This window comes from Accipiter gentilis, chromosome 12 (assembly GCF_929443795.1).
Source record: "Accipiter gentilis chromosome 12, bAccGen1.1, whole genome shotgun sequence".
In the NCBI taxonomy this organism is placed as follows: Eukaryota; Metazoa; Chordata; class Aves; order Accipitriformes; family Accipitridae; genus Astur; species Astur gentilis.
In genome coordinates, this window is record NC_064891.1 from 35,109,278 (window position 1) to 35,135,570 (window position 26,293).

Sequence of the window (26,293 nt, forward strand, 5' to 3'; positions counted from 1 at the left end):
TCGCATTATCTGCCCAGCTGTCTTGGTAGAATGGCTTGTGTGCCCCATCAGACCTGGGAAAACACCAATTTTAAAAGAATGACTCTGCGAAAAAGATATGTGTTTATTTTTTCTAATCCCATGTAGTTCCCTGCTCCGCTTCTCAGTGCAGCTCTGCAGACAGCACAGCTAAGGACAAGAAAAAGCAGGTGGAAAGAGATGCGCAGGGAGCTGCCTAGGACAGCAGAGCAGCACGAGCATTTGCCTTTGGCCTTCGGAGACTGAAGCGTGAGGTCAATGGGCTTTGCTGAAAACCTGTTTTTATATCTGCATGTAGTCTTAGAGAAGTTGTTGGGCTAAATTTGAATGTTCTCTTTTTAAAGGAATATCTACACTTCGGCTTTAATGGTATGATGAAAGATATGAAAAAAATTAGATTTAAGCCATCCAGTTTTTCCAGTTATTGGTGGAAGAGCAATTTGAAAACATCTGCCATTTTGGTTCATGTTAGCAAAGTATTGCTTCTCTTCCAAAACTGTGTAGAAGTAATCAGCGATCATGCAAAAGAGATCTCAGAACCAGTAAACTATGCATGAGGCATTTTAATGAAAAAAGGGTGCCGAAGTAAGGAATATCGCAGTCACATACTCCATGGAGAATAACATCTCTCTAGCTTAGCAGTGGGGTATTTTGTTTTCTCCGTGAGTCACTGCTCTTCCGTGATTCAGCATGACACATGAAGCGCAGGCAGAGGGCTGGGTCGTTCTGGAAAAGCCTGTTGCGTGGGGGGGTTCTGTTTGTTTGTTTTCCCTCTTGGCCAACTGCTTTATTTCTGGCTCATCTGAATTACAGTCTGGGCTCTGCAAAGCAGGGCAAGGAAGAGAGTGTTTCTGGAAGGGTAGCGATCATAAAAATTGGTCGGGAATTTGATTACAAGACAATAATTTTCATTAGAAAGAGTAGAAAAAAAAATTTCCAAGCAGAAGTCTTTTCTGTAAAAGCTTGTTTCTGATAACTTTTGCCATACTCTCTGTTTTGTTGGCATTTTGCAGGACTTCCTGCTGTTTACCTGGAGGGCATGTATTTTTGTGTTGAGGAATATTGTTTAATATGAAACTGCATTTGGGCAGGAGCAAAGTGATGTTAAGAAAGTGCTGGAAATTTAAACCCTGTATTTATTGTCACAACCGGTATAGCGTATGTTATAGCTGCATATGGTGAAAACTTTGCTTCTCCCCAGCCCCTGCCTCAACAAGTAGCTGAAGAAAAATGCCTGAGAGTTGCTTTGCCTTTTTAAAAATAAAATATCCAGATAGACTGCTCATGGGCTGTAGTGGTCTGGGTAATATGAGTGCTTGCTCATTACAGATACTGTGCTGTTCACTTAGAAGAAAAGATGGCAGCCAGATTTTTTTTGTGTATTTTCATGGAGCACTATGTGGCATCTCTGCCTCTCTAGGTGTGAGCCCTGTAGAATCAGCCAAATTCTGCTAGTAGAAGTCTATTTTCCACAGATTTATGAAGAATAAGATAATTAAGAAATAAAAAAAGAAAACTTTTTTACTTTGAAATGGAAAGAAGAACTTATCATGTCTATTTAGGAGCATTTTTTACCACTTAATTATCTCTTCTTTAAAAGCAGTACTTAACACTGGATGAAAAGAATACTATGGAAAAAGAAAGTAATAGGCTAGACATTTTGAGCAGCTGCACTGATAATGAACATAATCAACTGTCTATCGGATTTTTCATTATAGACCCCAGTTTTCAGAAGTTAGTGTAAAAATTTCTAAACAAAATGCACCATAAGTCTACATTTAGTCACAATTAATTACAAAAAGAAAGGTATGCAAATTAGTTCTCATTTGCCAGTGGTTTGAATGGCAGCCTGTCAGCATTTGAGATCAGTGCAGTAGCCAAAATGATACCCCACGTAATTTGGGAATTGAAATTATTTTATCATGGCAATCTTTTTAGACAATCCCAAATACCAAACCTGTGACTGAGATTATATGCTAGATGGGTCAAGTCCAAAACCAGCAATATACCATTCTACTGGGCTTGTAGCCTCTAGCTGCAAATGGCATTTCAGCTTCAAAATATTCAGGAAGGTTGGAAGCAAGCAGTAGCATTTCTCTTGGATAAACTGAAGGAAGATGATGCATCGGATTTTGCATTTTTGTGTATGTGTGAGTTTTCATCTTTTTCATGCATGAAGTTGGAAACTGATGGGGCTCTTAAGTGATTGCAAGTGGGCTGTGAAGGTGGTTCATGAAATTACGGCTGGGACAGCCGGTCTTTTGTATAATGTTTAGTTGAGGGGTATTTTTTCTTTCTTTTTTTTTTTTTTTTTTTTACTTGCTCAGTAAGTTTAGCAACAGCTTTTACTTAAGTATTTTGCATTAACAGTGTTGCCGTGTGACTGCATCCTGCCCCTAAGGTACTGCAAAATAGGCTGCTCTTGCCATGGTCTTTGGTAATACATACGGCCCCGTAACATACCTGTATGGGAGTTACGCTTGGAGATTCAGAGGCTGCAAGTTTATGTTATTCACAGGCACACTGCGAGCCCATTGTGCTGCAGAACCAGCACAAAACTGATCATGGAGATGCCTTAGTGTCTTCTCCAGCACCTCATATTTCCTTCTTCAAACCTTTCCGGCTGTTTTATTATTTGGACTGTGGGAGGAGAGTTGAATCGATAGTGGAAAATAAACATGGTGAATGGACGTTAATGCAGGGTCTAGTTTGCTTTTTTTCCAGCCATCAGGTGACATTTCAGAGCTGCTATGTGAGGTTTACACCTTTTGCCATCATTTTTGATTTTTTTTTTTTTTTTTTTTTTTTTTGAGCAACAGTTTTGATTGTGGCTCTCCAACTTGCCCAGCAATTAGAAGAGGGAATTATAACGTCTACGTGTCCCATCCTGGGCCTCAAATCCAGGAAAAAACTGTGTCCTGGTCCCAGTCTCAGGTCGGAGGCTGCTCCGGGGCAGGCTGCATGGGAAGGCAGCCCGAGCGTCCACCCGTGCCAGCCTGCCTCTCCACCACGTCGGCTTCGGAGCTGGGGCCCTTGGAGCTGGTCAGGCTGCAGTCAGGGGGGCGCAGGAGGGCAACAGCTCAAACTCCTGTGCCTGGCCAGCTTGTCTTGCTGCCGATGTGCAGGCAACCTCCAGTACTGGACGTAAATCCAGATAGTGGCAGGAGGTGGTAACGCTTGGTTTCTCCCCGGGTTTAAGGTTTTAAATGCAACTTCTTTAAGCTGCTGGTGAGAACGGAGCCAATATCGTGCTGCATCCTTGCCAGTGAGCAAGGTTAAATTCAGAAGTGCCTTTCAGACATAGGGTACGGGGCTGCAGGGAGCTGGATGAGGCCACTTGCTACCTCGCGGGGCTGCCCGCTTCCCACCCTGCTGCAAGGTCGTGAAACACAAAGCAGTCAGCCGAAGGGTTGCGTGGTTTCAAGGGTGGGAAATAAATCTGCGTAAGGCAAAACAAGTTGTATACGACTGACCCAAAGAGGGAGAAAAGGGAAGAGCTCTAGATGTCATCCGAATAAAGACTCTTTCCCACCCCTTAGCTTTTTTTAAGGGGCCTGGTAAGGTTTTGTGAAACCTGTGAAGTCTTTTTTATTCCAATGCCACTTCTCCTTAACCCTCTTCCATGCATGTTCTTTGTTCTGTTTTGCTCTTCCTACAGCTGGCTTTTGAGAGGGGAAGGCAGGAAGTTTTGGCTTTCTTGGGTTCTGTATTAAATTACTAACGACAGGAGAAGAGAGGGTTTGCTTTCTGTCTTGAAGCGATAGATGGCCATCGTGCTTGTTATCCTTCAATACAGGCATGGAGAGTCATCAGTGGTTTAAAAGCAAGAAGAAAACAGTCATTACGGAAAAAACAAAGCTTATTTTTAAAAGCAATAAAATGGAGTCATTTTCAGTTCTGTAACATTTATTTAGGTATAACTTTAAATAGCTTTTCTCTGAAAATGTAATATTTCACACTTATGCTGTCAAAACTGCATTCACGTTGTGCTATGTTTTGTTTTCTTTGTATGTGACTTCCGTATGTGTTCAGTGTCTTAAACAGCAAGAATGGTTTTCACGGTGCTGAGGTTGTAAGAAAGGGCTCCTCCATTCTCCTTGAAAGCAACACTGTCCACGTGCAGTGAAAAATATGAGAGTTTCCTCTATTGTATTCCTCTATCACCATTTTCATCTAACGATTTTGTGTTCACTCAGACAGTAGGACATGTCTGGGAAGGATGTATTCAATGGGCACATTTTGGGGGTTTCAGAGGTCACAGATTTTACTTTCTAAGTTGTCACGGGGAAGGATAGTTCTTGTTTATCAAGGAGATAAAGTTCAGAAGACCAAACATCTCTGGTTCGGAGATTCATTTGCCCTCCGTCTTTCTGTCTTTCTCCCTCTCTTTCCGCACACCATCTTACTATCTGGTGTCCATACGCAGCCTGCGCATGCTGTAGTTAGTGGGCGAGGAGGTTCTGTTGCAAACAACCGTTGTATCACATTTTTCTTTTTCGGAATACAACGAATCTTAAAGTATAATAAAAGAAATTACTTTCTTCCTGACAAGCAAAAGGGTGATTGTTGTTATGTAATGAACTGAAACTTTCCAGTGTTCCTCTCCATGCAGTTATGGGGTGGGATTAAAAAAGCTGCTGCTGCTAGTGTCGTCTCTACTGAAATCTGCCTGCAGAGCAGGGGCTGATCTCATGAATGACGCATGTTGGATGAAACGTTTTTCAAAAGCTGGAGCTAAATGTGGTGCTTCTGATAATGCCATAACAGGTGCTATTATTTTCTTCCAACAGTTACCCTGCTGTATGTGAATTCCTACAGCACAATAACTTGTTATCTATACTCCGAGCTCATGAAGCCCAGGATGCTGGGTACGTATGTGTGGAGAGGGGGCACTAAAAATGAATAATGGCTTACTGCTGTCAAACAGAGCAAGGAAAGAAAGAACAACAGACTGACGATGAACTGGAAAACTTAATTTTAAGTTGCAACAGCTCTCATTTTTTATTAACGCTATAAAAACATACACTGGCGTTAGAATCTCTTTTACACGATTATCACTGAGTTACAGGACTTAATGAATCCTCATATATCCCACTTACTTTGTCTTAATGATTTCAAGTGGCATAAAATGACCAAAAGTTATTTGGATGCCAAACTTGGGAAGAAAAACAAATTCAGCTTAGAAAAAGAAGTTTTGCAAATGTGCCTGAGACTTCTGACACACCGATTGCCGCGATGCCTGGGGAAGTGATTTGGCTCATGAAAGCCAGAACTGTCATCTCTTAAGTCTTCCACACCTACCTGAAACTTCTGGGCCTACTGGTTTTACACTTTATCAAGGAAATAAACTTGTGGAACTCAATAGCCAAAAATTATTTTATGCAGGAGTATCATGAATGAAATTAAGGAGTTTATTAAGACACTGTGTGCAAAACCAATCCAGGTCAAGCACCGGCTGGTGTTGATAGTTGCCTCAGGAATCTATGGCCAGTGTAAAGACAGAAGTTTTTATGCCACTTCAAAAAATTATGAAAAATTATCTATTCATCAAAATGTACCATACTTATGACATTTTAATGAAGAATTGGTATCTGAATAAATAGCTTTGCCTAACTTGCATAAATAATTAAAGTGTTTATTTGGAGGTAGAAATTTTACTCAACCTGAATAGTGCTAAAAGATAAAATAACGAGATTGTAGGAATGAGGTCGATATTCACTGTGCATATAAAAAGCTATTCTGAATGTTTGAATTATCACATACTTTAAAAAGTCAATGCAATTAAAAGCAAGCTATTACTCTGCCAAAAATAACTGGCATGAAATACCCAAGGGTAATGAAATTTCATTTTTATTGTATTGCTTTCCAATAAGGGGTGAAAAATAAAATTTTGTAGAAGGGATTGCACTGAAACTATACAACGGTTTCAGTGCAACTATTGTGGATGTTTGCCAAATTCTTCAGTTTCTTGTAGCTGACGACTAAAGAGCAGTATTTGGCATTACTTGTGTCTTGGACAAAGGTACTGTTTCGTTGGTTTGCTTCCAATTACTTGCAGGTTTAATGCTTGATTGATTATACGTTGGTCCAATAAGCCTTCTATTTTTCATAAGGCAGCAAGGTTAGGTAATGAAAACGTGCAGGCGTCAATACGCTGGCTAATAGACTGGATGAGATTAGACACAGCACTGGAAATACTGGACCCTCCTCTTTCCCCTTCCCTTCTCATACTTCCCCTCTCCCCCAGCCTTGCCATCGCTCGCACGCCCAGAGAGGGCAGGGAGCTGGAGGGCCACGGAGGACGTGCCTTTCCGAAGGCAGTACCATGCATCTCCAAGGCATGTGCTGGGGCTCGCCTTCACCCGCAGTCCCACGCAGGGAAAGTCTGGGAACGTCCTGGGGTGCACGCACACAGAGGCCGCCTGGCTCCAGGGACAGGCGTCAAGTGAATTCGTAACGTAAAACCACCTCTGGCTCACGAAATTTCAGATGGAGACACAGCTCTCGAGCATGGTGTGGGTCTCTGGCCATCCCAAACGGATGGAATGAATAAGCCTGCAGGACGTGGGGTTTTTCCACGGCTTTAAAAAGCACATGTGCGTGTTTTTCTGTCTTGGGATTTGTTAACAGCCAGTGCAGTAATGTACTACAGTTTTTTGCACTATATTTGGTCAGTGACAAACATGCATACGGCACTGGGCAATAATTAGTATCTGCTCTTTCCTTTTAGGTATCGTATGTACAGGAAAAGCCAAACAACAGGCTTCCCTTCACTAATCACAATTTTTTCAGCACCGAACTATCTAGATGTATACAATAACAAAGGTAAGAATTTAATTCCTCTTACTATACAGTAGACTGTAGTCCTCTTTACTCAAATATATTACATTGGCTTTCTTTTTCACTCCTTTCTCTATTTATCAGTTCATGCCCATTTTCTTCCTCTGTTTATTAGTTCATGCCCATTCCATTTATTACATAATACAAATCTAATTAAATTTATTACAGGCAGATGTATGCCTCTCAACATAAGTGTAGATTTTAATATGCCTTAAGATATTTCTGTATTTTGACTGCAAGCTATTAAGTAAATGTTACACAGGAAGCAAAACTGAAAACAGCTCTATTAACTAAGAGAAGTATATTAAGAAATGCCGTGGGTGAGATGTTCAGAGTCCAGCATTCCTTATAATTAATTATTTGTCCCTTTGCTCCTTTCCAATAAAATTAATGGAGTTTGTATATGCAAACCCTCTAGCCAGCTAAAAAACTTTGGCAGATCATCAGTGGATAAAGCATGGGATAGATGCTGTCCGAGTTCCTTTATGTTTTGGGTTTTTTAATCACTTGAAAACCACTACGTACAAAATGAAATATCATTAGCAAAAAAAAAAAAAAAAGGTTACTGCACAAATAAGCCGTCACTGGTCACTCTGTAAAGACTCCGCTGAATACAAGTGTTTGCAGCTTCTCTTAGTTTATTAGTTTATTGCATTCCCTGAAATCTCCTCTAATGAACTGGGGAAAAAAATGTTTCTAAAAATAAAGCATTCTAATAAACCTGTCCTCTTACATCTTCAAATGAGCAGTACTGTTTACTTTCTTCTATTCCCAGTAAAGTTAATGTTACTTGTGTTCCTCTGTGAGCAAAACGAAATAATGTTTTTCCCAATGATATTCTTGAAAGTAGCTCCATTGCAAAGAGATCAGTCTTTCTTGAGAAGAGACATTTTTAATTTGGATGCTTGCCTGCAAAGGAAGTAGGCAATTTTTAATTATTTTTTAAAAAAACTTGCAAAAGAAAGCTTCTTCAGGCATAATTTTATATTATAAACTTATAATCTAAAAGCTATTTTGCTATGAACTATATGCAAAGCAAGGAAACACTTCACTGTTAGACAATGGGGTTTGTACACTTCTGTGTTCTCAATATGCGCGTTAACTTGTAGAAAAATTAATAAGAGCATTCTGCAAAAAACATGCAAGCAGAGCTGTCGGTAGCGACTTTTGTAAAAGTAAGTAATATAGGGACTCTGCTACCAACCCAAAGAGCACAGGATGAAAGAGGAAATGTGTTACTTTTCTTGGCAGCGTCGTTGCTGTTGGTGAAACAGTGTTTAGTCTCCGAGTTGGCCGTGCTGGGTAGAAGGCAGACTGGGGGCAGGTCTGTACAAGTGCAGTGACAGACAGCGTTCACCTTTTGTTTCTTAACGCGTGCAGGCAGTTCTGTGCACACTGAAGGCCCTGGGTGAACAACGTGAGATTTTCGCCATGAAGGCAAATGTTGAATGGGAAGCAGTGATTTATAACATTCAAAATCTTCAATTTGAAACCACAGAGTTGGGTGGTGAAGAGAAGTGCCTCTCTGTTATCTCTGTTTCAGAAGAAAGGGTCGTTTCCCTTGTTCCAGGATGCTCCATTATGGCAGGCAGGTCTTAAAACTGGTGGGAAACCTTTTCTGGTGAAAGGCTGTAGGCCAGCTGCTGAGAGGCCCTGGTTATCTGTGGTCACAGCTGAAATTTGGGTGCGCTGCTGGCGATATCTGCTCTGAGTGAACTCGGGCAAATCAGCAGTGGTGTGAGATCGGCACCGGTGTGCCACTCTCTAATTTATGACTTGTTGTAAATTTAGAGGCTGACCTTTAGCAGCTTTGTAATGAATTTCTGTTGCGTTTAACTGCCTCCTTTTCTCTCATTAGAAGTTTTGACGCATTGTTTCATGTGACTGATTGCACTGGCTCTTGGCATTTAAAGTACATCATGCGTAGTTTTTCCTGCTGCATTGCTCATGCATCTTCATTTGGATAGTGTTTGGGTGCTTGCTTCCCTCTTCAAGGAAGAAAAACATCATCATCCTCAATCAGTCCAAAACATGGCTACTTGTTGGCTTCCTTGATTTGCAGCAGATGAGTTAACTAGGAATACAGAGCTTCTGACCGACTGATGTCAGGAGGCAAAGGGAGGCTTTTCCATCCAGAGGTGTTACAGGACAGTTGCTCTAGCTGACTCATCGTGCACTGGTGCAGAACCTGATTGATTTTCACAGATCATTTGGGGTTTTGGTTACTGTCAAGCCTTGGAAAAGGAGTTACTCTCCTACTAGCAAGTGCCTTCCTTTCTAGTGTGCATTCTTAGTATGCTTCTGGTTAGTAGCTAATAAAGTCAACCTAAATAAATTTCTGAGAGGCTCCATCTCCCACTGACATGAATGGGTCATTTTTCAGTGCAGTGTTGTTTAAGATAAATACATTTTTTTAAAAGCTGCAAGGGGCTAGGAATGCTCATTTTCTACCCCAGGTTGATAGTTCTCGTACCCATTAAAGCAGATATGCTTTCTTGTAGTTCTTCAAAGCACTTCAGGAGTGGGCTTGGTTGCCAACATTATCCAAGGGCTTATTCAGACACCACTGGAAAGCAGCCACGGGGATCAGATGTGTCCTCAAAGAGCTGTAGGGAAGCAACATTCCCAGAGCAAAAGGAGGTTCTGCAGGAGTAGCTGAAGCTAAGCTACCCAGACCAGACCATGTTCAGCGTATCCGCTGTTAGTAATGCTGCCGCAGACCCTCTGCGCGGGCTGTCTCACAGTACCGACCCACCACAGGAACCGCTTTTGGTTTTGCTCAGCTGGATTCTGGCACCGAAGGGAGTTTTCTGTATCCTTTTGGTCACTGGCCGCTGCCTCAGGAAGGCTAGGGGTGTAATTCATCCATCACGGGGCTGCTGGTCCTGTCGCAACCCCAGCCCCCACACATGCACAAATTCAGGTGCCAAAGTTAGGTTTTCGAATTAGGAGGCTCCTGTCAGGGGTTCCCTGTGTTGTTAATGGAGACAGAGGTGTACGCTTTCAGGGGGTGATTCAGAGTCTCAGAAACTGCCTAGATATGGGGAGCCTAGTCTCCCTCCTCTTTCCAAGACTACCCTTCATAATTGTTATTAATGCCTTCCATATTCATTTTACTGGAGAGCATTGGCAAAGGGGAGGACTTTACACCTAAGTTCTTTGGCAACTTCTGAGCTTCTGTTCAATGTCTTCATAGCTTTCTCAAACATTTCTGCTTTCATTTATTTTATTAAAAGGCATAAAGAAAAAGAGACTTTAAAATGATTATTAAAACTTGTTACAAGAAATGTCAGTGCATTGATGATTTTCTAAGACTACGCCTTCTGGAGAGGATCAAAACTCCTTATGCAAGAAGATAAATGTTAATTGGATTGTAATAGCTACCTGTGACTTCAGGGCCTTGGAGGAAGGTTATACGGAGCAAGAAACTCTCAGAAAGTTGTGTAAGTACAGGTTTACCCCTGGATTCAAGGGTGCCCGCCACCAGGAGAAATTCTTTTTAGCCACAGAGTAAGAGGATGCCAAAAATTACTGTGTTGTATGATCTGCTGGCCTTGTACCATGTCTAAACTTTCATTCCTGCATTTAATATTTCTTAATGCCTTAATTAGGGTTTGCTGTAATGCTGTTCATGCCCCCACCCCACCCCCCCAAAAAAGGGAAAGATTTTACAGACGTTAAACAGAGGCAGGCAATTTATTTGTAAATCATTAGCAATACTTCATATTTTAGTGTCTGGTATTTTAGTGTCTGGCTGTCACTTCAGTAAGTGCATGCTTTTTGGCTGAGTGAACAATTTTAACTAACTGTCTAAAGACAGACTATTATCTTTCGAACACTTTTAAAAGATTAGGTTTTGTAGTGGTGAGTTAACCACCCAAGAATCTGAAGCTATCGAAAAAAATAACGTGATGCCTCTCCTAGCATGCCGCAACATACACGTGGTGTTGCTGAAAGGAAAAGCAGATGAAGGAAAGAAACAACGAAAAGTATGCAGGGGAGTTTGGGATACTAGAAAAATCAAAACCAGCTGTACGTCGGTATGCTTGTTAATGTATCGGATAAGAAATAGATCAATGAAGCATGTATAAAGTATCAGCATGTGGCATACCACAGATACATGTTAAGAAATGTACCTGATCCAAATGGATCTAACAGGAAAATTATTTTCATATTGGAAAAAGGCAGAGTAATATACCTGGAAGACAAGGATGATCTTTGAGAAATAATAGCACTTTGGGAGAAAGAAAAGTGGTGTAACCTTCTGTTTGCCCTATCAGTTTTCTTTCATGCTTTATCTCTGCTGTTGTGATGATGCCTTGTCATGGAAACAAGAGCTTTTAAAGAGGAGCTGTCAGGGTATCTAGGTCGTCTCATTGCCGATGCAGAGAAGTTTGCCAGAAGTGATTTTTGCAGTGTATTGGTAAAATCTGGAACACTATTGCGCTCTTTCTTTGGAAGATGCAATTGCACATGCAAATGAAAAATCTTCAGAATTCTGTAAGGAAGGGAAGATTTTCCCAACTGCAATTAGCCCCGCTTCTGTACCAGATTATTTACATCATTACCTTGTATAGTAAATCATTTTTTTCCTTTGACAATGTTTAAACTCCTTAAGCATTTTACTAACCCTTATCCCTGACCTGTCTTGGGCAGAAAACGCTGTGGTTACTTAGCAACTCTGCTGAAGGAGAAGGCACTGTTCCCAGTTGCACAGTAAATGCTGAAGTTAATTCAGCATTAAATCAGAAATTGAAATTCTTTCTTAGGTATGAAGAATTTGAGAGACTTTCACTGCATTTATTTTCTAAATACAGGGTGAGTTTTCTGAAAAAAAAAATTTACAAGAAAATTAGTTAACTTGTTTGCTAAAATTATTCTGAGATTGTTTGTCTAAAAACATGTTGTTCATTCTGGGCCAGGACTTCTACACGCTCTTTCTTTTTTTTCCTCCGATTGAAATGTTATCAATTAATTTATACTGAAAAACGATTCAGCAGATCTTGAAGCAGGATACGTGATGTCTGTGGGTAATTCTGAACTATCTGTCTCACAGTTGGATGTTGTTCACGTTGCTTAAGGCCTTAATCCACCTCCCAACACAGAGGCTTTCCAAGCGCCCTTTGGGGTGCCAGAGGGCTCTGAGACACCCACTCAGGTCTGACAGGTATGGCGCACGAGACGGGGGCAATCCAGGCTCAACTTTAACGAGGAGATATCCCAGGGAGTCGCAGATGGCACTAGGTGCTTGTAGTTGACCCTGAGAAGGTTAGAGGAGCTGTCCCCATTTCTAGCTGAAGGAAGGGCGTTTCTTACCTGCACATTTTTCACCACCCGTATTTCTAGCCTCAGGTACCTGTGTTAAGTGCTTAAAGCTAAACAGCGCGAACGCCCTTCGCCTGCTGCGTTAGTGCTTCATTTCACTCTGATGTGATTTCAGCATCCGATATCTCAGTTTACTAGCACTGGGAAGAAGTATAATGTCATTTGGGATATCTGCACATCTTCACTTTACAAAACATTAGCGTCTAAAGCTCATTTACAACAGCGAGTACCAAAATTAGGTTAAAATGTGTGTGGCTGTTAAGAATAATAAAATAAGATTCTTGTTCTGGTTGGTGATTATACACGATAAAACTGTGGCTGGTGGCTTGCTCTGCTAGCATCTGTCTGAGTATACATTTGGGAAGAAAAGTACAGAGGTTGCAGCCTAGAACAATAAGTAAACGTTGAAGAGAGTCGGGTTTTCCTCAGTTACGGGTTTCATAACCAAAGGAACCCAGCCCACTTTCTTCTGTCTCCTCCATCAGCAACCGGGTGGCCTCTAGTCATACAGCCTTCAAAAGCTTCCTCCTCTTTCAGGGCAGCTGGGGTCTCCTATAGCTCTTGGGCATCAAGTTAATGTGGACTAAGAAATGAAGCAGAGGTGAAACCCCCAAACCTTTTCTGAGCCAAAAGAGAGGGGAAAAAAGAGCTATGACCAAAAGAAAGCAAGGGGCCAGAATAGTTCGGGGGCACTCCTGCTGTTATCTGAGAAGCATTTTCTTCTTGATCCGGGTGAAGTTTTCTTCTTCTGACTACTAAGCAGTAGTCAGAACTGCACAATCATAACAAGAGCCAGTTTGTTTAATGTCAAATATCATCTTCATTAGTTACCTTGTGCTTGTAAATGGAGGATTTTAAATTAAAAATTCAGAAAAGCATTTGTGGTACTGGTAACTACCCTACTTTGTTTTATTCTTTTAAGAATAGTGTTATGTTAGAGGAATTCTGTCTCTGTTATTACCCTGCTCTATTGTATAGTGTTATTTTTCTTCAAGTAGCTTTTGAAGCCATTTGTGGGGGAGCTGTACAGGTCATTTACAGAGGAGAATAGTTTTTAAATACTGTTATTGGAACTTGCTTTTGTAAGATATTCGGGTATATAAATTAAGGTGGTGTGAAGTTGTTGGGTTTGGGTTTTTTTACAGTAATCTCAAAATAAATTATCTTCCCTTAAAAAACCCCAAACCCAACTAAAGCCATTTATATTTAATTTGATCGTTTCCAACTGTTCTGCTTATGGTTCAGGCTTTTTTAGAGGCCAGTTTTAAAAGTTCCTTGTAAAAATGATTTATCCAACTTGCACAGAATTTAGAAATAGACTTAATGGATAAATAGAAGAAATAGTGGGGAGGGGAACTACCTCAGCTCACTGAGATGATGAATTTGAAGTTTTAGTCCTTCTAAATGAATCTTCACAACCATTAAGTGGTCCTTTTTTGTGGTTTTGACTCATTTTTGCTGTAAAGCCACAAACTTTATTTTTATTATGCAGTTGTGTCACTGTAATAGGAGAATGAATTTCGATCTGCCATATGTAATTTAAGCCAAAAAGTGATGGCAATATTAAAAGCATCGACACTAGTTTTCTCATTTTTTGCTAATAGCAGTATTAAGCCATTTTTATTTTACTGAGCAGCAGAATGGCTGCCAACTGTCAGACTAGGACGGGCAAGAGTCAAATGTGGTTTATTTAAATGGAGGGTGTCTGCCTGGCAGAAGTTTGCGTAAATGTTAGCGAGCCGTTTTCTGTGTCTGTCAGTGAGTAGGCTTCAGCAGATCCCAGGTCACTCTGGACTCTGTCATTGGGCACAAAATGGAAGACAGTTAGCAACCTATTCAGTTTTTGTGGGAAGCAACAGTCTAGTGCATCAAAAAAAGTTTCTTCTCTGATTGACACACACTTTAGTCAACGGAAGGAGATGAATAATCAGAAGAAATTGTCACCCCCTTCAGTCAACGTTGCAATACACTGCATTTCCTATGGTGCTGTGTCATGTTGCAGTCGTGCAACTTCGTTGCTGGCTGTTAAATGACAACCAGCCCCTGGAACTTTGTTCCTCCTGGGGGAGCCACAGGTGGCAAGGCTGGAGGAAAGGGGAAAACAAAGTATGATATACCTCCTTCTCTACACGTCTTTGGTGTGGTGTATTTCTGACGTACTTTTGATTCATGGTGTTTCATCATTTATGAAGGCATTATCATCTTGCTTTCTTGATTCATTTTTCTTTGACTAAAGCTGAGGAGAACCGTTCTGAAGGTCACGTGTTACTAGATCTCATCAGGATGGCTTAATTCCTAGCTTAAAAAGGCAAACTGAAGATGATTTATCTAAAGTTACATACATGTCTTCCAGTATGTGCAGTATATTGTCTCTAACATAAAAAGTATTTGATGACAGCTCATCTTCAGCTACAGAACTAGAGTGGTTACAAGATTGGGTGATGACCAGCGCACATAGTGAAGTCAGCACTGTCTACATGAGAGTAAGCGTCTGAGCGGCGATTGCATTCAGAACTATATGTAAATGCTAGTGGTGAGATTTATTTCACGTAAAGTTAACGGAGCTGTCTTTTTGAAAGTGAAACCCCACCCTTCTTTTTCTGGTAATGAAAATGTAAAGTGCCAGCACCTTTTACAGTGGATGGAAGCTTCAGCTTGTGTTGACTGTTTAGTCCCATGTTGATTACAGATCCTGCCTGCAATCTCCTGTAACTGTATTGTTTAAAAACTTCTATGTCTTTGTGTTCAGGGTAGTTATGGGTCCCTCTGGTTTTCGTGGTCATGTCAAAATTATCTTTTTCTCCATGAGCAAAGAAATACTTGCTCTTCTGTTTCATAAATGGCTCTGTTCACATCCAAGAACAGATGTAATCTGTGCCTGTGCAATTTAGAAATTACTGAATTTCAGGAAACAGATTCTGAAAATTAAAATATACCCTAATTAGATTAGAGATACTGTTACCAGGTTAAGTAACTGCATTATTAAGATTTTACATTACATGTGTCTTTGCAAGAAGACAGAAAGAAGAAAAAAAGGAGAAGGAAGGAATGAGATTTAGTTTTAGTGTTTCCCAAGCTGAGGCAGTTGGCCCATAAAGTGAACAATAGAAAGCAGCACTGGATGATTTTTATTGAAAGACCATATTATTGAAAGCTCTCCCTCAACACATGAATTTAATGTATAGACCTGTAATACAAACAGCTGCTGAACCCACCCCCATTCTGTGTTGTTCCAAGTGGCCTCAATGAATGGCCTGAGGTTTGAGTAATCTACAGCACCTTAATAACCGCTTATTGCCATACAAAAAATTTAAAAGTGCATGAAAGTCTAGATTTGGTGTGGAACATAGTGTTAGCATAGTGTTGGGCAAAATTCATGCTTTGGAAAATGAGTTTTGGTAAGGGCAGTTATGTAGGCTTATTGTAGAGTTCACTGTATTTTATCTGCCACATTTTCAACATGATTACTTTTCTCCTTCCTAGCCAAATTGATATTGTCCCTTTCTCTCCTGCCTGCACTCTCTGCCATCTCAGTTATACCCAAGCCACATTCAGCCTTTCCCTCTTTCATCTGACTTCTGACTGCACTGGGCCTATGTACAGCTATGGTCTCCTCTAGAAATAAATAGCTGTTTCTTACTGATATGCTTTGTAATACTTTGATTTACTTTATTCTGTTAGTATTGCAAAACAGGTTAATCGGATCCTGTTTCAGATACAAACCTGAAGTCCGTTAACACAGGTTAACACTAAACTTGGCGTAGTGCTTTAAAAATGAGCTATGGCATAAGTATCTGTATTTCTGCCCTTTAGCAAACGTAGTCTTCTTGTGTGTGTGTTGACAAGAATGATGTGAACTTTAAATGGCGTAAGACAAATCGTACTAGTATTCATTCATACTATCGGGAGCACAGTCTCGTGTGCCTAGCATTTGAATAATACGAGAGGAAAGTATCATCTGTTGTACAATACCGTGAATGAAATATGTTGAAAATGGTCATCAGAAGAGCAGCATTCAAACTGAGCGATGAACGCTTTTCTCTGTTACCTCCAAAGTAGGGTTGCGAGGAGCTCAGATAACTGTGTGAAATGGGTGCTTGTGGATACTCTGCCTCGTTCCCTGCTGGCGGCAGATCCCCCAGCCTACGTTTGTGGCTATTCAGGGTTACCAATTCGCTTACCAACCCACCTTCGTGCCAGGGAAAGCTGGCGACACCGCTTTCGGACTGGAAATGGCTTGCGGCTTCTTTGAGGCTGTGCTCTATCGTAACGAGCAGTCAAGTGCTGCTGGGTCAAGTGGTTGAAAGCTGCGGAGCGGCTCTGCGGGCTGCGTGTGCTGGGAGAGCTGCTGGCCTGGGAGCCGGTCACACGCACGTGGCTGACGTCTCCCTCGTTTCTTTCCTTTCTCCCTTCTAGCTGCGGTATTGAAATACGAGAACAACGTCATGAATATCAGACAGTTCAACTGCTCTCCTCATCCGTACTGGCTTCCAAACTTCATGGATGTGTTTACCTGGTCCTTGCCATTTGTGGGTGAGAAAGGTACGTAAATTGGCTCTGTTTGTAGAAACTGCAAAACGGTTCCTTAGTCGCTGCGCGTGTCGCCTCACTTATTTGAAATGGCAAGAATAAGTTGAAGACAGATGACTTGCTTTCAAGGGCAAATTTGAAGAAAGGGGCCTCAGAGGGGCAAGCAATTACCAATTGTTAATCACACTTCTCTTATGTTTTTATAATTTCCACTCTTTCCAGGCTATGATACTGTTATGTTTCTGCTGTAGAAATAGATTTTATGGCATTGCAGGTACATTCACTGAATAAAATTCTTATTAGTTGTTCTTTTATAAGCTCTTGGGCGTTCCCTTGGGTATTGCTTACTGCTCAAGTGCCATCACAACAGACTTCACTACCTCATGGTTACATCCTTACCCAGCTGACCTTTCTGATAAGACCATGGGTTGCTTTTTCACCAGGAAACACAGAGCTGGTGATGCTAAGACCCAGCCTGGTTAACTGTTCCTGGAGAGAGTAGAGACATGACAGGAGGAAGGAAAACCTGCTCCTCAGCCCCTTCTCTGCCCAGGGCTTCCAGTGCCTCAGCGCTGGCGAGAAGGCTCTGAAGAACATAAATGACGTTTTATTGAAACACGATGCTCTTGACGTTGCCTGAAGACAACTTCATGCTATGAATGGCAAGCACACAAAAGGCATGAAAACACTTTGGTCTTACATACTAAATGAATACATAATGCAAACTGCTTAAACCCCAAGTCATTTTATTCAGGGCCTGAGATGAAGCTTGCTTTGATCCATCCATTATAGTATATTGCTGCAACAGCAATTACTGCCAGAAAACCATAATAAACTCCTAAAAGCTGCTTGGAATAACAGTTCTCTCTTAATAGGCAACTGGAAATACAGCCAGCTGTGGCTCTTACCTGCAGTCATAACCGGCTTTGTTTTCAGCTACTCTTTTGTATGAGGAGAGCTGCTGGTGAGATGCCTGAGGTCTCTGTGAACAAAGCCGATAGACAATGAAATAGGGATTAACAAAGAATAGACAGCTGTTTCCACTAATGGAGACATTACATAATCCACACTGACATGTGTTGCAGACTCTTGTGAAGCAGATAAAATGCGTTCATTTTCTTTGGCCGTAAACTCAGCTGGGCTGGTTTTAGGATGGGCCTGTTCTCCGTCCACACTGCAGTCCTGTAAGATGTTCTGTGACGTCAATTTTTCAGAGGCTTATCAGTGGCCTCCTCAGGTGGGGCTGCAGGATGCACAGATTTCTTGAGATTCTGAGACCATGGATGCTGCTCCTTCTTTTTTTCTTAGCTTTTTTTTTTTTTTTCCTCCTTCACGTCTTCCAGTGGTCACTCTTACCAATTGCTTGGAAATTTTAGATCCCCTAGAAGTGAAATTAGTGTTTTCCCTTTCTCTCCAGAACAAAACTCAAGGATGTAAGAGTTGATGTTCTACACAGCTTTTTATTTATTTCCTTTCTTTTATAGATTTTTTTCCCCCTCAAAAGCCAACCAAGGTAGGAAACTGTTAGTTTCACTTGTTGTTGTTGTTAATGTGGAAACTCTTTCCACTAATCCTGTCAAAGGAAAATATTAAATCCTTCACTAATGTAGGAAAAATATAGCTTTGTCCCACACTTCTAATGTTCCGAGCCATCTTAATTGTCACAGAAGAGGATTTTAATAACCACTTGATTAAAAAAATTAAAGTTTCAACCTGCGTAGCTAGTGCAAGACTAGACATGCCTGGTAACCCTTTTAATGATGCTTACTACATGTAGATGTAGTGGAGTTTCTCTCAATCTGCTAATGATTTTACCTTGTAACTTTGGCTTTTTTGATCTTTTTGATCTAAATTACATTTCCTTGGTTGTGATTTTTTCTGGGGTTTTTTTGGGGGTGTTCTTATTCTGTGTGCTCTCTGGTTAGTGTCTCACCGTTGCCTTACCAGAAAGAGCTGGGACCAGGTTAGGGGTGGCCTGAGACTGACCTTTCTGTGCCCAGGTTGCAAAGTAAGCAAGCTGAATATATTCTTGCTTCACCGATAATGATGTTTCTACTGAATATAGAATCGTTCTGGCTGAAAGAGACCTACAATGATCATCCAGTCTTTTTGTCCTGGATTTCAAGGGACACTGCCCCTTTGTGGGCCTCTTACAAGGGTTAATGTTTTGTTGAACTGAAAGTATAGTGGCCAAAACCTGGATAAATAAATAAAAATATTCTGTGATCCCTCTTGCTGTAACTTTTTCAATTGCAATATCGTTCCATTTGCTGAACAGGGAAATCAAATCCTACTGCAGTGTAGCAGCAGGAGGAGAGTGGTCAGGTCTGTTGTCCAAGTTAAGTGAAAGGCAAAAATGTATTCGGGGGAGGAAACAAGAGTTACCTAGTTCATTGACAGTTGCAAAAAGAGAGATCGTAAACACATTAATTTTTTTTAAGGTCTATTTGTTGTGGTGTTTGTTATATTTGGAACAATTTTTATGGGAACCTGTACTTGTTATTAACTACACAAGACACTTCAAGCTTATATTACTACATGCATAAAACAAGGTCATCTTGTTTAAAAAGTGGGTGCCATTTCTGTACTGAGTTTTCATTAACACTACTACAGCTAGAGTTTGCTCTCTATCAGACCAGGAAAGCTTAATATCAACATTTTGTTTTCCATTTTAGTGACAGAGATGCTGGTGAACGTGCTGAACATCTGCTCAGATGATGAATTGGGGACAGAGGAAGATGGGTTTGATGGTAAGAGCCTCCTGCCCTTGGTTAAGATTGTTTGCCTTGAAACGACTTTAAAAGTTTATTTACTAACCATGGGATAATTTTCTGAGTCCCATTTAATTTCTGGGCTGCTGAAAGCAACTGTTGCCCTAGACTCCAGTGGATTTGTTTACTGCATGCTTTGGAAAGAATTAAGAGATCTTCTGTCCTGTTCTAACCCTTTCCTTGGTCTCACTCTTTTGGTTAAAAAAAAAATAATAATATTTCCCTCCATGAAATCTGGTTTGTGTTGTCACGAAGAGGTTAGATGTTGATTTCATGCATAAGATCCCAGGGATTTCCATAGAAAGTTTAATTTTATCAATGAAATTATCTTCCTATAATGAAATAAGCTTCCTGCAGAGCTACTTCCAAAATATCGGTACCACAACTTTGGAAGACTTGAAATATTTCATTAGTCACCTCTTTTAATGCACTTGTGTATCTAAAAGGCTTTAAGAAGTAGTAGAATCAATAAAAATAAATGTGCAAACAGATAGAGAAATGTTATGACCTGACATTTCTGCTAAGAGAGGAATGGTCACTTCTGTTGTTATTTGGGTTGGAGTTTATATGATGATAAGTTGCCTTCTACCTGTTGGTTTGACTGTAAATGATACTTTATATCTTGCAATTTGGGGATTCTTAGAAGTCAATTTATACTATTAGACATTATTTTCTGTTAGGCTGTGCAAGAGTAAATTGCAGCTCTCCAAAATGTCCCTTCTCAGTTGAGCAAAACTGAAAAAAAATCCCATGCATCCCTAACATTCTTATTGGGAATGCTTACAGTGTGTAAAAACCAAAATATTTAGGAAAAGAACAGAACTATTAAAAAATTCAGAAAAAAACAGAACCTGGAAAAAACCCCAAATATTCTCCGGGTGTTTGTAGGTAGAATGAATGAACAGGAGAACGAAGAACTTTCAAGTAAGACAAATATTTAATGAAGTTGTAATTAATAATTAAAAGTTCTTTCTCAAGGTCTTTATTTTTAATCTTTGGAAGGGGAAGCTAGATCACGGGTTTTGACAAATGTTTCCTTTGTGATGGAGAGGAGTATGGATGATAGCAGTTTGATTTTACTCTGAATAGCCAGATGGAATTCCCTGTTCTGCATCCACCAGGGAGTGTGGACACGAACAATTATCTTGCAGGACTTGGGACAAAGACTGAATTTATTGAAACCGGTAATCAGTGGAGAGAAGAAAACACCTGTTTGCATATTGTGCCCAATTTTTTTTCTCATGAAATTTAAATAAGTAGCTACTGTGTAATTAAAGCAGCATGCGAAACAGTACGGAGGCACACAATGAGTAAAAACTGTGTCAAATTAAATACAGTAGCAACAAAACCACGTGCTTAAAATCCTTGGCTCAAGAAAGCACTTAAGTGCAGGCTGAAATCCCACTGAATGCAATGCCAAAGCAAAGGCTTTATGGGAAGGATTTTTAAATTAATTCAGTGCTGGCCTAACACTTTCTTTTAAAGTTGTACCATAAACTTCCATTGAGCACAGACAGGCCGATGCCTGTAGTCCTTTTTGAAAATTTTAGTGCGTCAGCGTTCCCATGCCTTAAGCCACGCTTCAGGAGCACGTTTTCCAAAGTAGAGGCAGAAATAACGAGGCGTTAGGGGTCTTTGGAGACAGCAGCCCTCGCCGGCTGCGGGAGGTCTCCGCATCCACTGCGTTTTTTCGGGGAGGAGGGTGAAGCCCGCCGCGGCTCCCTGGGGATTTTACCACAGCACTCCTCCAGACGTGGAGTCGGCAGCATTGCAGGTGTCTGAGCAGGGAGACAGGCCGAAATCCTCTGGGCTTGCATGTGTGTGTACTGCACAACGATACCTAACAGCGTTAAAGTTTCCAGATGAGGCACAATTAAACCATTCCTGGTACTGTAATGCTAATCCTGTTGTCTAAATCTGCTTTCAGGTTTTTTCTGTATGAATGATTTTTCTGTGTAAAACATTATGTTAAGGAAGATATTAGAAATGTCGTCTTCTTTAGCATGTGTAGCTAAAACCAGAGCTGGCGTATGTTCATGTCTGCTTTCCCGGATAATCCCCTTGGAGTTGTAAAATGGGATCCATGGCGCTGGTGCTGCGGCTTGCTGTGGGTGCACGCTTGTACCTTCAGCCCACTGGAAGCGGTGGGCTCGTGGGGATCATACACATGGAAGAGACTGAGGATTCGGGCATAAAAGTAAATTTGAGGGTTGATTTAAATTTAAACAGAGGCTGATGTCTTTAATGGTTTCGTGGGGGGTTCTTATGTATTACCTGCACAACAAAGGAAAATCCTTTTTTTTCTCAGAGATAGTTGAGTTCCCTCTCTTATTTTTTTTCCTTAGAGTCTTGCCTTTTGGGGGAGAAGAGACAAGATGTATTTCATTTGTGTTCTTGATGAAAGAGACTGGAATCATTATCAGCTGAAAACTGTTTCTTTAAGGGCTGTATATTGACAGTCCTGTAGTGGTTCAACATGTCCACTATTCTTCTTCAATAATTTCTGTCCAGCTTCCTCGGAGGACTGCAGCAGTACAGTCCTATTTGCCCACTGACATTTTTCTTTAGCAGCATTTCCCATAGAAGGAAATGCCTGATACCTGCAAGAGCAGATGCATTTTGTTTGATGGAATGATTCTTTAAAATCATTGCTTCTTTTTATATCATCAGTAGTTTTCAGGGCTCGCTGCTGATTTCCTTTTTCTCCTTGCAGTTTGAACATGCCCTGACCTGGGTTCCCACATGTAATGAGAATGATCCATCACTATGGTTTGCACTGATCATTCATTTCATTCATTTGTTATCTTCTCTTACACTTTCTCGCCCTCTGTCTTCCCCTCTCACTTCCCCCTTCAAAACAAAGCCCCATCAGTATTGCCTGACCTCACTGCATGGTGTTCTTGTGAGCCCCTTTTTATAATTATTATTATTGTTATTTTTTGGTTCTGAGTCATGCATGTTGCATCTAGCCATGAGCAGGATGCTCAACAGCATGCAGTCCCTTTTTTTTTTTCTTTTGGTTTTTTTTTTTTTTTGCTTAAGGAAACACATCATGGGGATCTGATCAATTTGTTGTAGGCAGTTTCTGTGTATGCTTAGTGGGAGAAAACCTAAATAGCAATTGTAGTGCCCTTTATCCCATATGTCCCTGCTGGCCTGTATTGGCCTTTTGGTTTCACTTGCTTTAAAAATGAGAGGATATGATAGGACAAATTTTCTTATCTCTGATAGTTTCCTCTCGCAGTACTTTCTCTTTCCTGTTTTCTATAGTGGTTGCAATATAATCTGATCCAGCAAAAAATGTCGTGGGTGAACGTTAGCTCGTGTGCTCTATGGTTTGTGCATCAAACATATCGCTTAGCAATAGGAGCCGCAAATACTTCTACCAAGCCAGCATATAGTCAGAGTCCTGTTTTATTTTAATTAGCAACATTTCTGGCCTCACGAATTTGATTGAAAAAACTAAGCTGCTAATTAAAAGGGTGCAATAACGTAATAGACAACTTGACACAAATGCACTGCTTGCTTTGTACGCATCGCTATCGTGATTTGGCATAAAGACACTCCTGAATTACCTGCCTTAATTTTTGGATTGCCTTCAGCGTTGTAGCTCACAGCCTTCTGATGGAGAAGCCACTGTCACGGTGCTAGCTGCAGCATGTGTTCCTCAGCTGGAAGACAGCTTCCCCAGTAGAGCGCTGTAGTCCGAGCCTAAAGAGAAGTACCAAGTCGAGCACCTCCTGCCGATCAAAGCCCGGTTCTGCTGGGAACAGCTGCATACGAAATTTGCCACAGCTCTTCGGTGCAATAAAACCGCACTTGTGGCAAGCTCTGCACCAACTGACACAGAGGCTGGCTGAGCAAACGCAAAGGCCTCGTCATTATAGTCTCAGTTACTTACCAATGCCTTGGGAAGGGTGTTCGGGATACTGCCCGGGCAGATGAGAAAGCCTTAGCTTTTCAATGAGTTAATTTTTAACTAGGAGAGAAATGGAGGGGTTTTCCCACTCGTTTATGTTTGTTCTTCCTCCAAACCAGCAAGGTTGGGCTGCAATGTATACCTGCTCTCTGTGAGTTGGTGGCGGAGGGGCCCTTTAATGTGATCTTTTCATTTAGCTATTCATTCATTTATTTATTTGGCCAGATACGGTTATTTCCATGCCCTAAACCATTTTTCACGTAAGCCATAGTACGGCACACTGGTGCGCTCTGCCTCTGGACCAACCTAGCAGCGTGCACTACATAACCGGTGCCCCCAAAACCCGTGTCGTGGTGCAGCTGTGCCTGGGCACCGAGTGCTGCACTCGTACCGTGGTGGTATTTGGATTTGATAACCGCAATCTGCCGGGCCATTTGAACAGATGCACGAGCGTGGTAGATGGCACAGGTTTCGGTAGAAGCGGCAGACGTGTCTCTGATAGTAAGCTATTCTTTCAGATATCAGGTGTAAATTGGAAGACTTGGCTTGATACCACTAAGTAAAGAGGGGTCATCAGGCAGGCACACCCCACATAAACTGGGGGGACTGTTTCTGAGAAGTGATTAAGCCTTATCAAAGCAGCTGCAATAATGTAGGAGAAAGTATACGTCCAAGGGGTGGGTGGTAACACCGAGGCTAATCTTCGCTGCTGATCTTCTGCCTGCATGTTGGTTTCCTGCAACACCTACTAACAAGGCTTTAAGCCGCAAAGGTTTCTTTTTCTTTTTCCCCATCGTTCTCAATCTGTTTCTTTCCTTTTGGATGTTTCCTGCCTAATTTGTTTCTTTTCTGTTTTTCAGACTTTACTTAAACATTGCGTTTCCATTGATGTTGTCAAATGTTCTATATTATTTTTTATTTTCATTCTACAAACATCACTGATCTTTTTCTTTCCCCCCCTTTGGAATTCATAAGAAGATCCCATTTATGCCCAGAAGAAAGGTATTCAATAAGTTGGAAGGCTTAAGTTTAATTAATTTGCCTAGTGCTTAATTAGATAATATATAATATCTTAGGATACCACTGAGACATTTGGGGTTGGCTTTTTTACTCAATATTGTTTTCTGTCTGTTCAATCCTACATCTCAGAATATTTTCAGACTTTATAGGGGTTTTTTTCGTTGATCTGTTTCTTAATCTGAAGGCCTAAATTACATTTCACCCAAGTCCTACATATCCGACTTGCAAGATCTGTGTTTGGATGCTACAAATCCGAAATCCAATAGAACTTGTTAAATTACTGAATTAAGATTCAAAGCTTTTATTCTACCTGCCAAATAATTTTTCCACTCTGATTTTAAACTTGGCTGTGTTCATGATTATTTTTTTTTTCCCCCAAGTTCCTTCATGCAAATAGGGTTTCTTTAGATATTGAAAGAAAAGTAAAAACTTAAGAGGATATCAGGCAACGTTTGCAAAGGCTAAAATTAACCCTTTTACTCATAGCCAGTTCTAAGGTTATGACCCATTTCCTTTCACATAAGTGCATGCTTTTAAGTGTATCTAAAGTAATTCATAAGGATTTGCAGTAGTGGTGAATTTCAGAATACTAAACTGGAGTAGTCACACTTGAAATGTGAGTCTAAGCTTCATATATAACTAGTTAGGGAATCCAAATACCATATCACGTTAGTAGTATTCACTCAAAACTAACAGGGCCACAAAACGTTGCAAATAGCAGGTGCATTATTTAGCAAATAATGTTTTAAAAAAACAAATAGGATAAGTAAAATCATTAGTAATATTTAGTAAGCAGAGACTATTTTAAGTCATTTTCACAGATCTGTTACAAATTAGGAAATCTTTTAAGTGTATTTTTAGTAACCTTTTATGTGTATTGATGAGAAACAAAATACTGCCTTTGAGCCTGCTGTGTTTTATGATTAAGTATTTTTTTCCATTCTCATTTTATATTTAAGTGTAGGGCATTGTATTTCACTTTGGTCATAAATTATAATTCCAGTTTTCAGTGCTCAACTTTTCTGGAAGTTAAACAGTGACTGAAGACAGTTGAATATACTTCTAAGACCAACTAGAACAGTGTGCGTTTGTAATAAACAAGTAGGGTTAGTTACATTGGGGGGGGGGTGGGAGGCAAGTTGTGTTTAAGTGCTTTCAGAGTAAAAAAGGAGGAAAACCATGTCTTGTGTATCTTGAGAGTACAATTCAGTGAGATTGTAGTAACTGTGAGGCAGGAATGTACCCCCTCTATTTCCTGAAGAACCCAACGGAATCATTGCCGTTTAATTTAAATTTTCCATTAAGCTGTTACAAATATATTTAATTCAGTTACAGCTGCATTACAGCTGTTTCTCCCACTCTTTGTTGTCTAGAATTAGACACTTATGCCTATCTATATCTTTGTATTTTTTTACACCTTATCTTCATACGTGGGAGATTTGAAAGCCATCATTCTGAGCGTAGTTTCTTTCAGTTTGAACTTCAAGATACAGGCTCATAATTTCCAGACAGCCTAAGTGGACAGTTAGAAATGCCTGGAAGTAATGCGTTTAATAGCTGCCCCAAAAGATGGGTGCGTGCAAAAGCCTGACTGTGAGACGTCTCCTTCACACTCCTCAGCAGACGTACGAACATCTCCCAGTCCGTACCCCCGCTCTTGCACCCATCGCCCACGTTGGGCAGCGCCCCGCTCCCCTGCCCGGTGCGCCGGGGCGGCTGTCTCCGCCGCTGCCTCGGCTCCCCGGGGCCGTCCCCTCTGCTGCCGTAACGTCCCCCCTCATTTTCAGCCCTTTCTGCTGTTTTAGCTTCCGCGATAGACGCCGCTTTATAAAATGGATCAGTTTGCTAGGAATTGAAAATAGACGTTTTC

The 26,293-nt window shown here is 40.8% G+C and overlaps 1 protein-coding gene across 2 annotated transcripts in view; it reads left to right on the forward strand.

The window, feature by feature from the left end:
- PPP3CA (protein phosphatase 3 catalytic subunit alpha) overlaps positions 1-26,293 on the forward strand; it is a 200,470-nt gene that overhangs the window by 160,964 nt on the left and 13,213 nt on the right. For both annotated transcript variants that reach the window (XM_049814903.1, XM_049814904.1), the window contains exons 7-10: positions 4,809-4,886; positions 6,749-6,843; positions 16,600-16,725; positions 19,389-19,463. In XM_049814903.1, the coding sequence (XP_049670860.1) occupies positions 4,809-4,886; positions 6,749-6,843; positions 16,600-16,725; positions 19,389-19,463 (374 nt within the window). The remainder of the gene's footprint in view (positions 1-4,808; positions 4,887-6,748; positions 6,844-16,599; positions 16,726-19,388; positions 19,464-26,293) is intronic.